The sequence below is a fragment of the Hippoglossus stenolepis genome, chromosome 4 (genome assembly GCF_022539355.2).
Source record: "Hippoglossus stenolepis isolate QCI-W04-F060 chromosome 4, HSTE1.2, whole genome shotgun sequence".
Classification (NCBI taxonomy): domain Eukaryota; kingdom Metazoa; phylum Chordata; class Actinopteri; order Pleuronectiformes; family Pleuronectidae; genus Hippoglossus; species Hippoglossus stenolepis.
This window is the reverse complement of record NC_061486.1, coordinates 9,809,545-9,829,461: the sequence shown is the minus strand read 5'-3', so window position 1 is coordinate 9,829,461 and position 19,917 is coordinate 9,809,545. Positions and strand designations below refer to the sequence as shown.

General features: G+C 41.7%; 1 protein-coding gene across 10 annotated transcripts in view; it reads left to right on the top strand.

The window, feature by feature from the left end:
* Positions 1–19,917, top strand: part of LOC118106768 (muscleblind-like protein 1) — a 63,481-nt gene that overhangs the window by 17,510 nt on the left and 26,054 nt on the right. For all 10 annotated transcript variants that reach the window (XM_035155542.2, XM_035155550.2, XM_035155548.2 and 7 more), the window contains one exon: positions 2,328–3,324. In XM_035155542.2, the coding sequence (XP_035011433.1) occupies positions 3,151–3,324 (174 nt within the window). In that variant the 5' untranslated portion in view covers positions 2,328–3,150. The remainder of the gene's footprint in view (positions 1–2,327; positions 3,325–19,917) is intronic.

Genomic DNA, 19,917 nt, shown 5'->3' with positions numbered 1-19,917 from the left:
TACCTTCAAATCCCAGAATGGGCTGTGAGGGTCTCAAGAGAAAAGGCCTGAATTAGCTGCTCCATGTAGTTACTTAGCTTAACTTAGCTACAGGCTAATAATAGTAGGGTGAGAGCATAGAGGGTATATAAAGATGGATTACGCGTCTCCACTCCTTCCCGCAAAATGAAGCCAAAATATCCCTGATACTCGTACCACCATCTTGCGGTTTTGTCATCATTTGATGCCCAGTGGTCATTGTGGTGTGGAGCTGCAGTATCAAGGTCCCGCTGATACATATATGGGCTCGACCGATCGTAAGTCACTCTCAGTGGTCAATCATGACTTCTCAGCCTGTTTTTATAGCATTAAATATATATTATAATAACGTACTAAAACTAAACTTACCATAAAAAAAAAACACCACTTGACCAGCAAGATAAGAACTACTGAAAATGACAGAAACCACCTTTGAGAAAAACCTATTTAATTATATATTAGTATACTTTAACTTCTTAGTTCTGGTCCATGTCCCATTTACTAACATGGAGGAGGTATTGTTATGACCTCTACTGCAGCCAGCCAGTTGTCAAGTCGTACCTCTTTGCATACAGTCAATAAGTGAATACTTGAGGTCCATGGATCCTTTTTTCAAGCAACATAATACATATACATAATAGTACGAAATAGTCAAAAATTAACAATATTCTTGTCAAAATAATATGGGGCAGTTAAATCAAAAGTGGAGTTATATATTCCGTAAGCCTGTATATTTAGGAACAGTGCGAGTGTAAGAGCAACAGAGCTACTTGAACCAAAGAGCAGTTACTCTAAAACAAGTCATTTTAATATCGACCACAATCTTCTGTCTGGATCTCTGCTTTATATAGAGATCATATCAGTGACGTGTAACAGCTCACAGAAACATCACTTCAGTCAGAGTGTGGGGGACCTGGAAGTGATGTAACCACATGGGGGATGCAGCTTTTGAGGGCACTTACTGTAAGCACAGCAGCTGTAGGAGTTCTGTGGAAAGGCGGTTTGTTCTTTTTCACATCCGGATATGACCAGAGGGGTCAGAGAGTGTGTGGACGACTGGGTCTAAGGAGCATGCAGGAAGAAAACCAGCGAAACAAGATTGGTCACATTCTTTCTTTCTTTTTCTTTCACTGGGATTTGGATCTCACCAGGGATGGACAAATTGATGACTCACTAATTAGTACTTAAATACACAGTTGCTCATTAGTTATTGATACCGCTGCATTTATATGATGCTCTCTTTCACAACAGGCTCTGACGTTTTCTTAGATATAATAAGAAGGAATTCCTCATTAAAATATCTCAAAACAACTACACCTATGTCATATATTTTGTTGACTTGTCTGAAATGTCTCCAAATATTGTTCAAATCCAGGGAAATCCACAATTCTCTTCAATATAACAGTGACCTTTCATTTAAGTTGCCTTTTAATTGCGTCAAATCTGCCTAATGTGGCTCTGACCGTCTCTGCTTTAACATTAGAGGAGGAAAAACACACTGCCAGTAAGTGAGCCAATCATCAGTTTTTCCCTCCAGTCTTTTTATAAACTCATAAAACTTTAATACATTATCTAATCCGTGAACATGAGTTGCGCCTGAGTCATGTCATGTAGCAATAGTGCTAAAATCCCATGATCCCACGCTGCTTCACAACGTCATCAAACTAGGTGACTCTGATTCTGATTGAGAGACTGATGCAGACAAGTCACATATTGTAAATTTAACATTGAGAGGATTCATTGCAGCTGTTTATTATTTTATACAATAGAGACACATTTTTTTTTTCATTTTTGTTTTTCTTAAATGTATTTTATGTTCAAGCTATTAAACGCTGATCTTGGCAAAATTAATTCAATGAATTACTACATTAATATTTTTGCATAAAAACTACTTGTGTATGAGTTGTAAAAGTTCTAGAATCACCATCGCCTCTGGGTCATTTATTTTGGAAACACATGGACACACATGAACATTCAGTTCTTTCCATTTACTTTTTTTTTTCATCTGTCTCTTGATCTCTCTGTCTCCCTCTTTTCTTTACTGTCTTCCTGTGAAATAAATGGTCTGCGCTTCAACGCGTGAGCTTTACTGTTAGCGATATGGTGTTTGATTTGATTTTCCAGCTGAGAGCCTGGCAGCCTCCGTGAGTGCTACTATGAGAGAGAGTGAGTGAGGGAATGAATGGGGAAACGTGTGTGAATGGAGCTGTGTGTGTGAATCCAGACGTGTGCCCGTGTCGTGTGAGTTTATGTGCACGTGTTAAACCCTCCACTCACACCATTTCCTCCTCCTCCTCCTCCTCCCGCAGAGAGAAGTGCCTTCTTTTGCTGACCCCTGGGGCTGTTTGGCTCCGCTGAAGCCACCTCTGTGCCTGGCCATGTCTGCCGGAGTTGCCGGCCACACCAGGAGCCCCAGGACTGCCGAGCCCTTCCACTGAGCCTCCACACCTCCCTCCTTCCCTCCATCGCCTGCTGCCCGCCAGACCTCCGCCATTTCTCCATCCATGTCAGTCAGCCTGCTTCTGAGGAAGTCAACCACTCCCACCTCCGCAGACAGACTCTGATAGTGAAGACAGCTTTTATCGGCTCCTGTGAGCAGAAGGAGATTGTCCCTTCGCTGTCCCCTCCACTGCAGCCTACTCCACCTCATCCTTGCCTTTCGTTTCCTCTCTGTCCTCCTTCCCTCTTTCCTCCAGCCCTGCATCTTTTCATCATGGGCCGACTCAATCGATAATGCGTTTTGCCATTCATCTCATCTGACAGCTCAGCCGTGGAGCGAGGCGCGAGAACTGGTGTGCGCGGAAGAGAGAGAGAACGAGAGAGACCGATTGCAAAGCAAACGTCTGTGGCCGTCACCAGCCCGGGCCCTGGGTGACAGGCAGTGAAGGATTCCTTTTACAGCCGCAAACAGACTCTTGGGATCGGCTGCAGGTGGTAGGCGAGTCTCAGGCCTCACAGGCTTCACCGTAGAACCAGACCGCCAGGACAAAACCTCCTAAAACTGGATTTCCCCCATGTCATTTACTTCTTCAGACTTCTCTGTTGTCCCAGTATCATTAGAAACACACAGACTTGTAATTGCATTCGCTGGATATCTGCTCCACTTTATCGACCCCTTCTGCCCGGTTCAAAATGGCGGTGAACATGACGCAGATGCGAGACACGAAGTGGCTGACGTTAGAGGTCTGTCGGGAATTTCAGAGAGGAACGTGCTCGCGACCAGACAGCGAGTGCAAGTTCGCTCACCCTGCCAAGAGCTGTCAAGTGGAAAACGGCAGAGTCATTGCCTGTTTTGACTCACTCAAGGTGAGTATGACAAACACCTGTGATTATCGTTCATCACTGCCCTGTCTTCTCGTTTAGGTTTTTTTTTTCCAAGCTTCCAGGATTGTTGATGCTAGATTCAGTCACTGATGCAGAAAATATTTGGAAAATCCTGCATCACATGGGACAACGAGGGACACTTTTCAGACAACAGTTTCTTTATGGTTGCAAGCAGGGATTTTACTACTGAGTGACACAGTTGTGCCATGGCGAGAGGATAAAAACATATCTGTAATAATACTTTAGAGTGTGAGTGAGTGTGTGTGTGTGTGTGTGTGTGTGTGTGTGCGCCATAATCACATTAACATCTGTGAATCAGACTCAGAGTTTCCTCCACTAGAGCAGAACTTCAGCATGGGACCGTCTGTTGGCACACTGCTTCAACAGGCTGAATGGGAAATATAGAGGAGGGACAGCATACTGTGCATTTCATGTTTGTATGTGAGTCTGCGAGTGATTTGTCTGTGTGTTATTTTGAGGTCGTGCAGCACAGTGGGGTGTTCTCACAAGGCTCTGTAATTTACTGTCTATTTTCGCCCTGGCACTGAGACAACACACTCCCACTATGCAGCTCCTCACTCTCTCTCGGAGGCGAGGGGTGGAGAGAACAAAATAAAAACGGTGGAGAGAAGGAAGGAAAGTAGAATGGACTCTGCCAGGAAGTTGTGAGAGAGCATGAACATATTGTATTAAGGGATTCATTAAATACCACTGCATATTCATTGAGGCAAAAACTGCTTAACTGATGCTTAAAAGCACATTTGAGAGTCTGCCGTGCCAATTTTTTGTTTTGATCAAAACAACAACAGTAATTCAAAGTGATTTTTACTTCAGCAATAAATTGTGTCACAATATGCATCAATGGTATTCTCCACAAATGTTCTGCTTATATTAATCAGTTTTTGATGCTTTGCCCATTACGTTTTTAAATGGAACCCGATTGCTTGGATCATATTCACTTTGTTTTTGCCAGTCCAGGAAGAGCAGTGTACAGCCAAGAAGTCATCGGGAAGTGCAGTGTTGGATGAGCACAGGAGTTTGACACTGGAGATCAGGGTTTGCGTCTTAAGTCACGTGTCGTCTTGTGTTGATTTGTCAGATGTTTCCCTGTGTAAACGTGTATTTTTGCGACTAAATACGTAACACAAAGTAGAACTGAGACTGATGTTAATGTCAATAGTTTGCAGGTATTTTGTCTTAAAGTACGTGACGGATTGAAATTGTCAACTGATGATGATGCTGAGTGCAAAGTGATCATGACTCACATCTAAAAACCACAAACATGAACCACATGGTGAAGCCAGGCAGAGTCTGGTGATAACCAAAATCATTATGGTTTGTCCTCTCGGGACTATGAATCCCTGTAAATGTTGTAATAGATGAGATCATTTAATTTCAAGTCAACATTTTTTTCTATATAAACTGTAACCAAAGCCCCTTCTTCTAACCGGAATATTATGGGTAAATTGAAACTGATGAATGTTATGCAGATACAATGTCTTTACTGTGTTTCATGTGATAACAAGTCATCAATCATTGTAAGACATTTCTCGCAAATTGTGGTCCCTAGAAAATAGACATAATGTCTAGGAGAAAAAAAGTGAGAAGTCAACTCACTTTAACTTAAACTCTGCCAGAAAAAGATGAGATGGCAAAGAAAATATATAAAAATGTGACAAGTAGCACAATTAATACAAGTACCACTTTTAATTTACCAACCACAGTTAGAGAGTGTGCAAAAGGTCATCACTGAAAGCCAATTGTAATCACTGTTCCTCTGTAATATATTTTTTTGTATAAGACAAAGTATGTGACGTGCAGAATATAAGTCAGAGGCATAACTTATGTACACGTTGCACAAACCTCACTCTACCATATTTCAGAATACTGCCTTAATATTCCATATGCTGTAAATGTGTTGGATAATGGGATATCTGTTACGTCGATCTGTGTATTTTGGCTCAACTGGGCCCAGTAGTTCTGGATCTGACACTTCTGTCTACCGTGCTGTGCACACGTCCTGTAATTTGTCTCATATCTGATTGGCAAGCAGGGTGTTATCCAGTGTAACTGGAGACCAGAGCTGGAAGTCAGTCAAGCCAGGCCAGGCCACACCTTGGTTTATATGGGGGAGGATTTCTTGTTAAGCCAGGCACTGTGTTATTACTGTTATGGGCTGCTCGGTCCGGATGGTCGGGGTGGGTTTGGCTGGCACAGGTAAGACCGGTATGGATAAGGGGGACTGCTGGGGCATCTCGTGGATCATGAAAACAGACAGGCAGACTGAGCCGGAGAGGGCGCAGCAGGGAATGTGTGAAGAAGCGTAGCAGTATGCTTAGAGCCCTTCCCTGCTCCCAGTGCCAGGGCATTCCACAGTCTACCTCCCTTCCCTGCCTCCATGACAGAATGATAGATCTGCTGCATCTGCAGATGAATTCATAACACACAGCCAGGCATGGAGAGAGGGGCAAGGGGATGGGGAAGGACAGGCAAAAGGATGTGGAAAAAAGGAGAGAAAAAGGAGAGAAAAAATAAAAGGAGCAAAAGGATGAATTTTGGTACACGTGGCTTCACACTCCTGGACAATTTGTTATACCACCTACCCTTCATTCCTTTTGAATGCAGGCTGGAAAAGAAAGGGAGGGCTTGTAGCAGGAGGGACAGAAAGACATATTGGTAGCTCTCCCTTTGTATTCAAATAGTCTTTCTCAGATTTAATACATGCACTTTGTTCTTTATCCTTAAACCACAGCCCTGAGATTTCTTAACAGTTGGAGTCTGTATGTCTTTATTTCTCCCTCTCTCAAGAACTTCACTCAGTTATTCAGTGTTATCTAAAACAAAGGGCATTCGTCAGGGTTGAATGTAGAGGAAAGTTCCATTTGATGGGTGGCGCGGCAGAGGATGGAGTGATAAAGGCGGACAGGAAATGAGTCAGAGGCAGCCTGCAGGATTGGCTGATATTACAGAGGAATTGACCCCCTCAGCCTGGTAACACAACAGCAACAGGGACAAGCAACCTTTGCAAAGATGTGAGACCACAGGAAAGATAGACAGAACAGATTTGGAAAGTATTTGACATATTGCCTATTTACTCATTTACTACTGTCCGTGCAAGATTTACTTTGATGGAGTTCAAGTGGCTGAGTTGTAATAATAGTTCAACATCTGCGTATTTAGGTTGGTTGTTTAAAATGCTTTAAACTACCAGTTCTGCTTTTCTCACAAACACTTTTAAACGTGCTTAAAGGTTTGGACAAAACTCAATGCAGATTTTCCCCTCATGTTGTTTGCATGAGTTTGACTTCTGACCTGTAACTTTTTGTTATTCACCACAAACAAATAATGTTGCATCAGTTCATACTGTAAATGAAGATTGATGACATAACAGCTACCCAATAAGTGGAGCCCAAGTGTCTCAATCGCCACCTGGTGGCTGGCTGCAGTAAATCTACCTCCATGTTAGCAGATGGGACATGGGCCAAAGAAAAAATTCACGTCAGTTTAGGCAGTTCTAAGAACACTGTTGTTTGTTGTGCACATTTTTTCTGTAAGTTTGGAATTGATTAGTTATATGATGCATAAAATACATTAAATTAACATCTGAGACTGACTCCTGATTGGTCGAGCATGTTTATTGATGGGTCCTTTCTATCCTGGCCACCATCACCATTCATTACTACAGCTGGAGACAAAGCTGGTTTCATAGTAAGTGAAAAGGATGCAAATCTTGGAGGTATTTATATACAACAAACTCACCATTGGGTCTTGATGGGAAACAAGTGACAGTGAGCTAAAAAGCCACAAGGACTTTGTCCTACATTGACAGTTACAAAGCCACTGATTTCTATGAAAGGAATAAAACTATAACAACCTTATTTTGAGCCTTCAGGGGCTGCGTGTTTAAGATTTTTGGTGGGCAGTTTGAGTTGGTGAAAATCGTAAGCTACCATATTTGTACAAGTTTAAAGATTGTTACTCATTAATTTATGACTTAATTCTATGGTGAATATATTATATCAGGAATAGATAGGAGGAGATTTAAATTTTGAGTTGTGGTTGTTGTAATTTTTGTTGTGCTGATTATATGTAAGCCCTGAACAAAGATTGTTACTTGGTGTTAACATGCGGAGCCCACTGAGGACAATTTTCTAGTGTCCAACAAGTAGTGATGACTTTATGTTTGTGCTCTGTGACGAGGTTGACATTAAAGTCTATATATAGATTTCCTCCTTCAATTCCATGTCCTTAAGTCAAGAACACGTTCTGGCACAGACAGTCAGTTATCACAACAATCAGTTACCACATTAAATATATAGAGGTTCTGTGCCCCACATGTCAGAAAAACAATAAAACGATTTACGAAAAATGTATGTTATAATAATGTTATAATGTAACAACTTAGTCTTTTCTTGTTAAATTCCAGAAACAGTTCTTGTTACAAGATAAATAGTTTATTGTTGTCACAAGAAATGTTTCCTATTATAAAGTTTTTCATAATAATATGAAAACACGATATGATGAGATGAAAATATCTTGTTGAAGCCACGAGGAAAACACACAAAACTTAAATTCATGTTAGATTCCTCTAACTTAAATATTTTTGTTAATTAAGCTACAAAAACATAAAAGTTGACCTTCTTGACTCTCTAACTGCTCCACACCATCTTTTACATCAGTAATTGTGAAAGGTGACGTCATTGTTAAACAGTTGGTATTTAGTGATGCTGAAGTAGTTTTGTTAGATGTATAAGATCTTTGGTGTGAGTATGACAAGCTGGGAAGATTTATTTTCTCATTCTAATTTAACACTCATCTCCTTGTTTTCTCTTGCTCTTTGTTGTAAAATAGGAGCCTGTGGCAGCTTATCAATATTTATAAAACTGTCACATTATTGGAGGGCAGTTGAGTAAATGTAGTGGGTCACTACAGCAATCTGTCTTACACTAAGGGGTTTACACTGAATCAGTGTTTTGGCTTGTAGTGTTGAAGTGAGCAGCTGGAACAAGTGACACACACACTCAACAGTTTGTCATTGTGACTAAATGTTTCCTTATTTTTTATAAAAAATTGTATTGTACATGTATTATACCTGCAATTGTTAACTGTTCAACTGCCCAGTGGAGTAATTAGAAGGTTTTAATTCAACCAGTGGCCAAGCTAAGACACCGTAACACTTACTGTCAATAGCAATTCCACTTGTAGCCTTGGCTTATTGTCATTAAGTTTATGCAACTTGTGTGTTAGTCCTTCATTATCAATTAAAACAATGTACCATGTTTATTATGAAGTGGAGCCAGCACCACTGTTTTTGGGATGTTTTTTTAAGATGAAAGAACAGAAGAAGTTCTTTAGATGCCCAAAAGCACATACATTTTTAAGATTTCAAACACACATACTGATGTGTGTTTACACAAAACACAATCTTTGACACGCTAACCAGATAGAACATCATTAGAGAAATACACAGCATTTGTTCATTTTTTCCCTTCATATTTTTAAGTGCCTGAATAATTAATATAAGATCTGCATTATTAAAACATAAAATAACAACTACTTTTGTGTAGTGAATAACGATCCCTCTCAAGTAACAGCACTAATGTACTTTAATACACAGCATGTGTTGAATCATTGCAGTGTTCGAATCAATTTGGGAAAAATATGTTTGTAATATTTGTTTGTGTTTACCACTGGTCTCTATAGGAGAGTTATAACTGGGGCTCTCTCTTCCTGTCTCAGTGATCATTGATTATCGGCTGTATTTTAGAGAGTACGACTCAAACCTCACCTTGAACACACACAGCCACGTAAACAGGAGCCGAGCAACACTGGAAATGTATGATGACCTACATATAGGCTACAGCATTTACTTCCGAGTCCTTGGAAAGACAAAGAAAAGTGTGAGGGAGTGAGTGTAAGAGGATGTGTTTGAGAGAGGAAAGCAGAGAGAACGCATAATGGGAGAATAGGTAGGGTATGTATGTATTGAGATGAGAGCCCAGTAGAGAACACAGGAAGAGCTGTGTGTGTGTGTGTGCGTGTGTGCGTGTTTGTGTGAAAATAGGGGTGCAGTGTGTTGGATAAGAACTCTTTGAAAGGGATACGTACTCCAACAGTGTTAATCTGCTCTGTATCTGTATTCTGCTGTCATGCTCCCCGCTCTCATCCTCTTCTCTCATTACCTCTGTTAGTCTGTCTCTACTCAACCCATGCTACATCCTCACCCCTCCTCCTTCATTCTATGTTCTTTTTTTTTCTGTCTTTCCCAGACATGCCAGACACTTTCATTTCAATTTCACACACTGTGGGTTTTTTATCTTTTCTTTATTTTAGTCTTTTCTTTATTGTTTTTCATCATATTTTGGGGAGACTTTCGTTTTCTCAGGCCTTGTGGTTTTTTAACTGTGGCCAACCATAAGGAAGAGAGGAATCATACTTCCATGGTGGATGCTTCTCACTTCTTCACTGCGGGTCATTACTTTGGTTGAAACAGAGAATGCACATGGAAAACAATTGCATCCACAGTAGAGTGAGGATATCCAATCTGAGCCTGTCGGGACCCATCGGGACCCAATGGATCGAGTTTGGACGGAAGTTTTGAAATTACATTCAGGGTCGGTCACATTGGCTAGAATATCTACTTGTTTGGGGAAAACATCAAGATTGGGTTCACTTCAGACTCAATTGAGATTTACCACAGTACAGTTTTATTTCACTGCCAACCAGTGCAGTTTCCATCAACATACCTCAGCTTGTTTTACCAGATTCAGATATATTCTTAAGATATAATGTTCAAGAAACCCATAAACCTTCTGGCCAAGGTGATATCGAACTTTGACCTATAGCTACCAAATCCATACCTATATCAAATCCAATTGGAAGGGAAAGGGTTCCTTCACGCTTTCCAGATGGCACAAAATGTCCTTAGTACTGCGAACTTGACCTTTGGCCACCAATATCTAATCAGTGCATCTTTGTTTCCAATTTAATTTTTGTACCAAATTTGAAGAAATTCCACGAAGGCCTTCTTAAAATATCGCATTCACGAGAATAGAATGGATGGACGGACAACCTGAAGACGTAATGTGCCTCTGTCAACTGTAAGTCAGTTAGTTCTCTCTGGATCAGTCAAGTTCGGACCGAAAATTGAACCTAATGGTTTAGGTTGTTGTGTCTGAGCAGTGTTAACCTCATTGTTCACCAAAAGCTCAGTGGCCCCGTCCACATATTATTGTTCAACCAGCATTTTTAAATTCATCACCATTGGGGGTGGTTTTCTGAAAGCTTGGATTTTGGGTGTGAACAACACTGGCTTAGCGTTGACAAAAGACCCAGACAGGACTTAAGTGTGGGACTTAAATCAAATGTCATCATAAGTTCAAGCTCTTTCCAAATTAGCTCACACAATCTTTATTACCGTGCCTATAAATTAGTGCATGTGTGTGGATTTATACACTATAGTATCCTCTGAGCTCTTTTTGGCCTCATTGCTGTAAGAGATGGTCAAAAATATTAATGCTACCAAATGGGTGTACTCCTTCAATCTGTTATCATTTCATGTTCTGTATCCATTTATAGAGTATATATTTTTGGGCCTAACCAAAAAGATTACGGTCGGTCTACCATATCTGATTCCTCACATAGCTCAGTCTACACAGAACATTATGAAAAGAGGCTTTTATTAGCACGCTGCTATGAAGTAAACTGTGAGCACACAGCCAGCAGCTATTAACTTTGTCTGACTATATTCATGAGCGAGTCCTCCCTTGAAACATCTCCTCTAAATGTCTCTCTGTCCTTAGAGAGGCCACCATTTCTACATCCATCTGTGGATACGCTGCGTCAGCACGGACACACACACACTTACGCACACACACGCACATGCGCTCACATCAATCTTTAAACACGCTGCATCAGCATGGAGACATGACACAACAACATCAGAGTCAAAATACATACAAGGGCATTCAAGAATAGCCTCCCACCACATGAAATGGTCTCGTTCACCTTTTAGCGTCCTTCACTCTTTTACCGTTATGCCTAATGTTACCTCTAACTACATTTACTTTCTCTTTACATGTGATTAAGACAGCTCTAGCCGTTCGTATATATGTTCCTCAGCGTGTGTTTTTGTTTGTAGCTGTCGGGATTCGGTCATTTAGGCAGCATGAAAGTAATATCAGCATCTCTGTGTGCTGAGTCGTGATGTCCCATTGCTCCTGCTGTTGTGAACAGAATAGCTAATCAGTTATGGCCTGATCCATTCCCGTTAGTCTGTCTCGCCCCCTTCCCCACCTCGATAAACTAACTCCCTGTCTTTCTCCAAGTACACCGAGTACCCCTCCTCCTCCTCCTCCTCCCCCTCACTTCTTTTACCTCAGCATCCTCCGACTGCTTTTAAAGCACACCATTTGTTATTCTTTCAGAGTGATGCAGTAAAACAAACATTTAAATCAGTCTGCGGACAAGTAAGGTGCACGGTGGTGGAATGAGATGGAGAGTGGGAGGAACGGAGCATTAATTCACTCCAGGACAGCAACTCGTCTGCCAACTTGTTCTCTCACTTTTGTCATTTGGCAGCGCCGTGAGTCTGTCTATCCCTGTCTCGCCTTCCGTCCATCTATTTTCCTGTCTCGTCATTGACCCTCTGCTCTTTAATCCGATCTCAGGAGTCAGGGTGCTCTGTAGTTGCACTTCTGAAGCGTAATACTTCACTTTCGACCCTGAACACAAACAGCACACAAGAGCTTACTCTCTACTGCAGTCACCACTCCCCCCCACACACACAAACAGTGACACACGCTGATCTCAGTAGAGCTGAGCTCAGAAGAGCCCAAAGAATCAGCTTAAATTATGAGCATTCACCACAGGTAGATAATCACGTTAGAGGGGCTTTGCTGTCTGGTAAATGATGGAACAGGCAGGAAGTGTGAGGCTAATCAAGTCTCTTAGTTCTGTGCTATTGGGCGTTTTGAATTGATTATGAATCCGTGTGTTGTCATAGATGCTGATGGTTCTCAAATCTTGACATAATGGAAGATACATTTCTAGAAATTATAGAATAGAATAGAATTTTGATGATCAAAATGGAAACAATGAGTAGAATTGTCACGAGTTTTGGATTAGAGTGTATGGGCTGGCACGGTGATACAGTGGTCAGCACTGTGTGTTTGCAGGGTTTGAATCCAGTGACGAAACATCCCAGTGGAATCCTACGAAACAGGATTTTTGGTTATCGAGGTTGAAAACCAACCCATTCGGGTCTAACTCTGGGTTTTCCAACGAAGCTGGTTCATTTCTTACTGGGGTAAATCACCATGGTATCTTGTATTTCTTAAAATCCAAAATTGGTGGGTATACCCAGGTTTTTTAAACTGGTGTAAACTTGCTAAAAAACAGTGATTGTCTCCTCTCCCATTGACAGTAGGAGTTTTCTCCCCCCAGTGAGTCATGTTCAAAGCTACACTGTCTTCCCACAGTGTAGCATTTTACTCAGTACGAAGAAAAAAATTGCTGTTGCATAATGTTTGCAACATGTAAAAAATAATAAAAAGACAAATGTTCATAGCTATTTACATTACAAAGCCTGGAAGTTCAATGTGTGACCTAAAGTCGTAGGGGAAAAGGAGCAGCGTCAGCATCTCGACTGCCAAAATAAAGAAGAAATTAACCTGTTAACCTGGGTGTCATGTCTCTATCACTGCCGTTATTTAACCCAGGAGTGAATGTCAGTTGTATCCATTCCCGTTTCAGACAAAAGCCAGAAGTTAATGGTTTTTTTGACCATTTGAAAAGGGTCTTTATACTGAATCGCTAACCTCCTCCGGGGTAGGCTAGGTTCATGACAACAGATCAATATTAAACCTTCTTAGAGTCTGTCACACTGTGTTCTTCCCAACCATCCTGACTACCACCCTATGACTTGCCCGTCATAGTGGAGCACAGTGTTGCAAACATCTCTTTCTGCCAAACAGCCTCCATTCCCGAGGGGAAAGCAGTAAACAAGGCTCGATAAGATGTGATCCCTGTCTCTGCGTCCGTCATTTGTTGCTTTATTTTTTCCCCCCGCAGTTACAAACATGCATTCATGAATTCACTCATTGCCCCCATCACTCACTCCTTTAATTAGAAAATAATCAGGGTTGGATGAGAGGTTCATTAAATCTCATCCTTGAGAGCTATCAGCCACAAACACAGGAGTGGGATATTTATCACGCTTATGAAAAGAACTCGGTGCCTCCTCTCGCTTTGTTTTCTCTGCTGAGGGGAACATTGGTTGGGAGGACAGAATCAACAGACTCGAGACAGAGGAATGAACAAGTGATGAAGCCAAAGAAGGGAAGGGTTGTAATGGAGGGGAGCAATAAAGTGTGAGACTGGGAAGGGAGTGCAGAAAGCAACAGAGGGGGGAGGGGGGAAAGAGAGAGAGAGAGATCATTATAGAAGTGCTAATTAACAGAAACCACACTGTTTAGCAGCACTTTCTCTCCATGGAGTATTGATCCTTCATAACCATTATGGAGCGGATGCTTTATGCTGCTTTCAGTGTGGGTTTTCTCTTTCCCCCTTTTTTTCTACAAAAGTTAATACATCAGCATTGAATCGGAGTCTTACAGCAACCTGTTAATGCCACTTGTCTTTTCCTTTCCACCCTGAACCCAAGCAAGCATGCAGCAAAACAGGAAAATAGCTGGGAAATGACCCAAGAAGGCAATTTTGTTGCGGAAAGGCCTGCATGTGTAATTGCATCATCATGACATTAAATATGAGGCACAGAATGTGTTCCCTGCAGAGAGACAGACAGACAGACAGACAGGCAGGAGGGTGGTGTCAACAGGCAGATTATACCCAGAGAGAAGAGGCAGCTGCGCAGCAATGAAGTAGAGTGAAACCGAGTGTAAGAGTGATGGATGGGTGCATGGACATCAAATGGTGTTACACGGACAGTGATGGACAGATGGAGAAAAATGAACAGCAGATAGATGGCGCACGGATGGAGGCAAAGTAATAAGAGGAGAGGAGAGCGTGGGATTGAACTGAGCCGTGTCAGTCGCGTGTTCGGCTGCGCGCACAATTGAAGAATGTGTGTAATATCCCTGTATTGTTACAGCGCATGTCGCAGGGCTGGCTGTCGGACATTGCGATTCTTCAAAAGGCTTTAACTGGATTACAGCGGTATCGGGCTCAGTCATCAGAGAGAGATAGAGCAGCTGTGTTGTGTAGGGTCTGCCTACAGCACGCTGTCTGTCACCGCGCTGTCTCTCGCCGCAGCCTGCCCGCTGATATTTGAAGTCGAGGCTGGACCACATATCTAAAAAATGTGTGATCTACATGACATGGAGGTTAAAGTCAAACCCTCAGCGTTCAGGCAACGCAAGTAATTCAAGCTTCCGTGTAGCTTCCATTCAGTCTCAGGCCCTTTTTCCTCTGACTTCTGTCTTTTCAATGAGATTTTGGCCTCATTTCTCTTCAATGGCATCTCTGACAACGGGTGAGACCATTGTGAGAGAGGCTTACAGGAGGTGATGCCCGCTAGTCCCCTGCTCTTTGCAGAAATGGTGTGAGCTGACTTTGATCAATGTGGATCGATGTGGATGAGTGTGCAGCCGAAAGGCAACTACGTGAGGGGTGTGTGTGTGTGTGTGATGCTCTGCTGTGCAGTGTGTTTGTGTGTGTGTGTGTGTGGGACAGAATTAAGACAAACTGAGTCATGCTTTTCTATGTGATGATGTATTACGCTTACAAAATATATCCTTAACCTACAAATGACTCTTTGTCTAAGTCTGTTTCTCTTCTCCTCGTACCTCCTACATTTGCTCTTGTGTGTCTTCATGGGAACAAAGCACAATGATCTTCGACAGTAGTGAAGCCAAGGCCCTGAAAGAAAAATGTAATGTTGTTTGAAAATTTCAAACAAACACTGCTTTTGTGCTACGTATTCTTGGATGGACAATGGGTAACTTCAGCAAGAAAACATCATCTGTTTCTTGTCTGTCACTGTCAGAAGTTATGAGTCAGTTGGAGGATTTTTCAGCTCAGCAGTTGTTTGTGGTATAAGGGATTACATGATGTTGCTCTGTATTACCATCAACTCCCTTTGATTGTTAAGGTATGTGTGTGCAGATGCAAACCTTTGGTATTTCTGTGCATCATCGTACACCTGTGTGTTTATTTGTACATGTTTTTTACCTCTTAAGCACATTTTCTAACATACACAGAGACCCTGTCAGAGCCAGCAGCTCCTAATGAGGCAAAACTTAATATCTGAGGTCCTAGTTAGGTTTAGAGGTAGGTTGTGAATTGTGCTTGTGTTAAGGTGAGGGATAGAGTTTTAGTTCGGCTGTCCATAATGAATGGAAGTCAATGTAAAGTCCCTATAAGGATGGCTACACAAACCTGTGTATGTGTGCGTGCGCTTGGCGGTGGGTATCATCACTTTATAGAGTAATGAATGCTAATCCTCTCTTATCTGCTTTAACCTCGAGGCAATGACACAAGCTTCTGATGCCAGTGCAGTGACAACCTTTGTTGGAGGAGAATGTGTGCGTGTGTGTGTGTGTGTTAGCGGAGATGTGTACCTGATGTGCTTGAAACAAGAGATGTCTCTACTCACATCTGACAACGTTCTCTCAGTTTTTCTCTGTTTGCTGGCTGGAAGCTTCGGGGCGTGGTCTCGCGGTTATCTGCCACGTCCCCGGTGACTTATCGTCAGAGGTAGAATAGAAAAGAACATTCCAGCTCTCTGACTGTACTGCATCTGATCCCAATTCACTTCATCAGCAGTGCAAGTAAAAAAATATATATATTCTCACTTGATAGTAAATCCCTAGTCAGATATATAATGAAAATATTAGCAGCTTTTGGACACTTGTTCGACTGTGTCCGTGTTGTTCTCACTTTGGAGCAATTTTCCGTTGCTACTAGTGATTACAGCGCAAACCAAAGGCAGCTGCCAGAGTTTGTCAGAGATAATTTTTGTCTTTTTCATATTCTCTTTTTCCATTATTTTTTGCTCCACTCTTTTCTGGTCTGCGAACTCCAATCGAGATCCAAGCAAACAATTTTCAAAACTCCTCATGAACACTTAATGACAATGGCTGTGAAGCAATCTAAAGAGAGTGTGATGATATGGGGAAGATCCAGACGTGAAAAACAGGGGGCGGTTAAGATGTTTTGTTTTTTTTAAGTGAGGGGGGGTATTTCCAGCAGCCATGTTGACCATATATCTGCAGAATGAGTGTGAGACATAAAAGGCCAAAAAGCTTTTGAATCCTCTTCACCAGGCTTCTATTAAGGCTGTTTTAATGGGCCTGTTGCCCGCCTGTCTCCTCGGAACGGTGAATAGGAGATAGCACTGAATAGGACTAAACTTTAGAGATTTTGAACAGGGAGCACTTGTGTAATTGAAGGGATGAAGGCAGCGAGATGAACAGATAGAGGATGGATGAAGAGGGTTAATTGAAAGACAAGCAGAGAAGAAGGGCTACATCTCAGGGGCCTCCCTCCCTCTCCTCTCTCTCTCTCCATCACTATGCATGCGTGTGTGTCGGTGAACGTGTGCGTTTGTGTGTCTGAGGGGAGATAGTGTTGTAGACCTAATGAGAACAAAACTAATTAGAGATTTTGCCTTGCACGATTCTACGAGGAAGCTCCCACAGGAGTCAGGACAACACTTGCCACCTACACTGCACCCTCCAGAGAGGGAAGCACACTATACACTTTTCATTTTAACTTTACTGGCAATAAACAGGTCCCTGCTGTGGGACTGGTGGGGTCAGAGAGAGCAGCATAGCGAGCGAAGTTTAAAAAGGGAGCTCTGCTGCTGACTTTACATCTAATCCCTTTACTCCCTTCAGGCCTTCACCACCAGTTTTATTTCCTAAATGTGACTGGGGACTGTTGGTTATGAGACTCTCAATGTGTCCATTCTCAAAGCAGTCAGCAACATCTATGAATGACTGATCACAATTTGTCCAACACAAAGAGGGATCCATCACATGACGCACAGACCCACATTTTGCGGCTCAGTTGTACTGCCAAAGGCTCAGGGATGTCCCACTGTGAAACCAGCCACTGGGCTCTCCAACTGGTTTTTGGTTTCCTTTATGTCCACTTTAAACCGAAGTGGGGCGTCAGATAGGATTCGACTGGGATTACGAATATGCTCTGATACCATTTTGCCCTCTCAGATGTCAATCCTGATACCTGGCCTTTGCATATCAGCCATTATTAAGTACAGGTCCGATACCAGTACATTATAAAAAAAAAAAAACTTGTACAATTTACAAAAGCGTTTCAAGACATCAAATTTCAGAGCAGAACGCAATGTTAATCTGCAATATTTTTGATGAATAATTAATAAAGTGTTTTATATTAAGTCAAAGATTTATCAATATGAGGATTTTTCCTATCATTTCATGTTGGACTCAACAGCTGCACATCATGTTTCATTATTTTGAACATGTAATAGACCAAACGATTAATGAGAAAGTGACGGAAAATTGTATGGATTAATCAAAAATGAAAAATAATTGTAGCCCGAGAGGCTGCTGTTTTATATAATTACAAAGGAGGCACTCTTTTTAATGTTTGCATTTATTAAAGGGAGCAAGCAGAAAACATTTTGTACCATGTAATGACAATAACCAGCTGCTAGATAAGCAACCTCTTTTATTTCCCCCCACATCGCTGATTTCGAAAAACATTGACAGTCGTGGGTAAACATGAATCAAATGTCAGTTCACCATGGACCAGTTGAGTCAGACGTTTCAGCCATATTCAGCCTAATAGTGGATAACAAACAAGAAACAGCTCAGCGAGACACTGGCACAGTGCTGTCATTACCCATGATGGCTAATGATTTTGCCCCATCATTAGCTTCCTGGGCTAACGATTTTTGTACTCGCACCCACCCAAAGCATGCTAACACACTGCCAGGCTAAGTAGTGCTTTTGGGGGCTGTAAATGGTGTTTTGGCTAATTGAGCACTACGGCTGAAAGCTTCCTGGGGCCTCTGCATCATTTGTGACATCGAGGAGCTTTGCTTTTTTGGAGCAGTGTTGTTCTGTACACTCATCAGCTGTTTTATCGCAGTTAAAGTTTCTACTATAACCGAGCTGTGTCACCTCCCTCTTGTCATTCTCTGTGATTCCTCTGTCCACATATCTATATTTGTCATTGTCTCAAAGAGTTATCCCTCTGCCCAGTTAAATGAGATTTTAAGGTCATTAACTGATCCAGGCTATTATACTAATGCACTAGGGTGGTTCCAGATTTGATAAATGATTGGAAAGAGATAATTAGATTTAAATAGACATCTATTATTAGCAGCGGAACACAGTAGGACAGAGCAAGGGAAGATAAAGAACACAGGATATTTGTTAGCAGGTTATCAGGCTTCGTTCCTACCATGCAGCATGTAGCTGGAGTGTTTTGTGCCATATTAACACATTTTTGCATTAATTCTGGATGTGTGCATGAATAAGATTGTATAATATTCACGCAAAAAACTCATCCTCTTGATGTGGCAGCGAATATTTAGCCGGTCAGGGGTTTTCTCTGTATAATGACCTGTGTCTATCTCTTTAGAAGCTCGGGATTGAAGCTGTCATGAACTACATAGCTCAGCATATTACAAGGCTGGTTAGAAGTTCTAAGGATTGATTTTTCTCAGTGAACTTGGTGAGGTCTAACAGTCAAAGTGAAAAAGCTTGTAAGTGAATGTTGGTTTAGAAATTTTCTGGATTGTGGGGTCAATCTGTGGGGGCAACTGATTTCATGTTTACTGTCTGACTTACAGAGGACTGCCAGTAAATGGTCCCAGACACACTGCTCAAATGGCCCCGACCACATGGCTCATGGCAAACTATCGAGAAGCTTTTGAGCATTGTGAGGCTCACTAAATTAAAGAGTGATGTCCAAAGAAAAGAGTAAAGCTCCTAAGGAATTAAGCTCATGTGTGTCTGGTGAACCAGCTCATGGTTTTAAAGGATCCACCCATTTTAAAGTCTTGAGTTCACTGCTCAGGTGCTGAACTGAATCTTGAAGTACAACTCCTGAAGTAAACACTTAAAGGCTCTAACAAACATTGGGAAAGTGTCTTTTTCCCAAATAACACTGAATGTCAGAGGAGTGCTTTGAAGTTTGGAGGACTCTGGTTCTCTCCTTATTCTGTTCACTGAAGTTCAACACCCAAAGACTCAACACTTTAAGAAGTTCAGCTCAAGAATCTGAAGTCCAAAACCTGGATTAAGGAGCTAAAGCATTTGAAGACCTCTTGATATTTCTGAGGATGTGGTTTTGATCCTTATGAGTTTAAGTGACTTGCACCCAAAATAAAGCATGAAAAGCACTTTGAGAGAAGTTTTTTTTCCAACTTCAATAAAACACTACTACGAAAGTAGCCACTACTACACTGTTTTAGCCAACTGCATTAACAGCCACCAATATATACTGCATATATACTGCATACACTGTGTAGGTTGATAGGGAATGTCCGACCTCTGGGTCACATACGGCCTGCAAGAAAAAAACAACTCAGAGAAGGACAAATTAAAATTGTTTTAAATGGTAAGC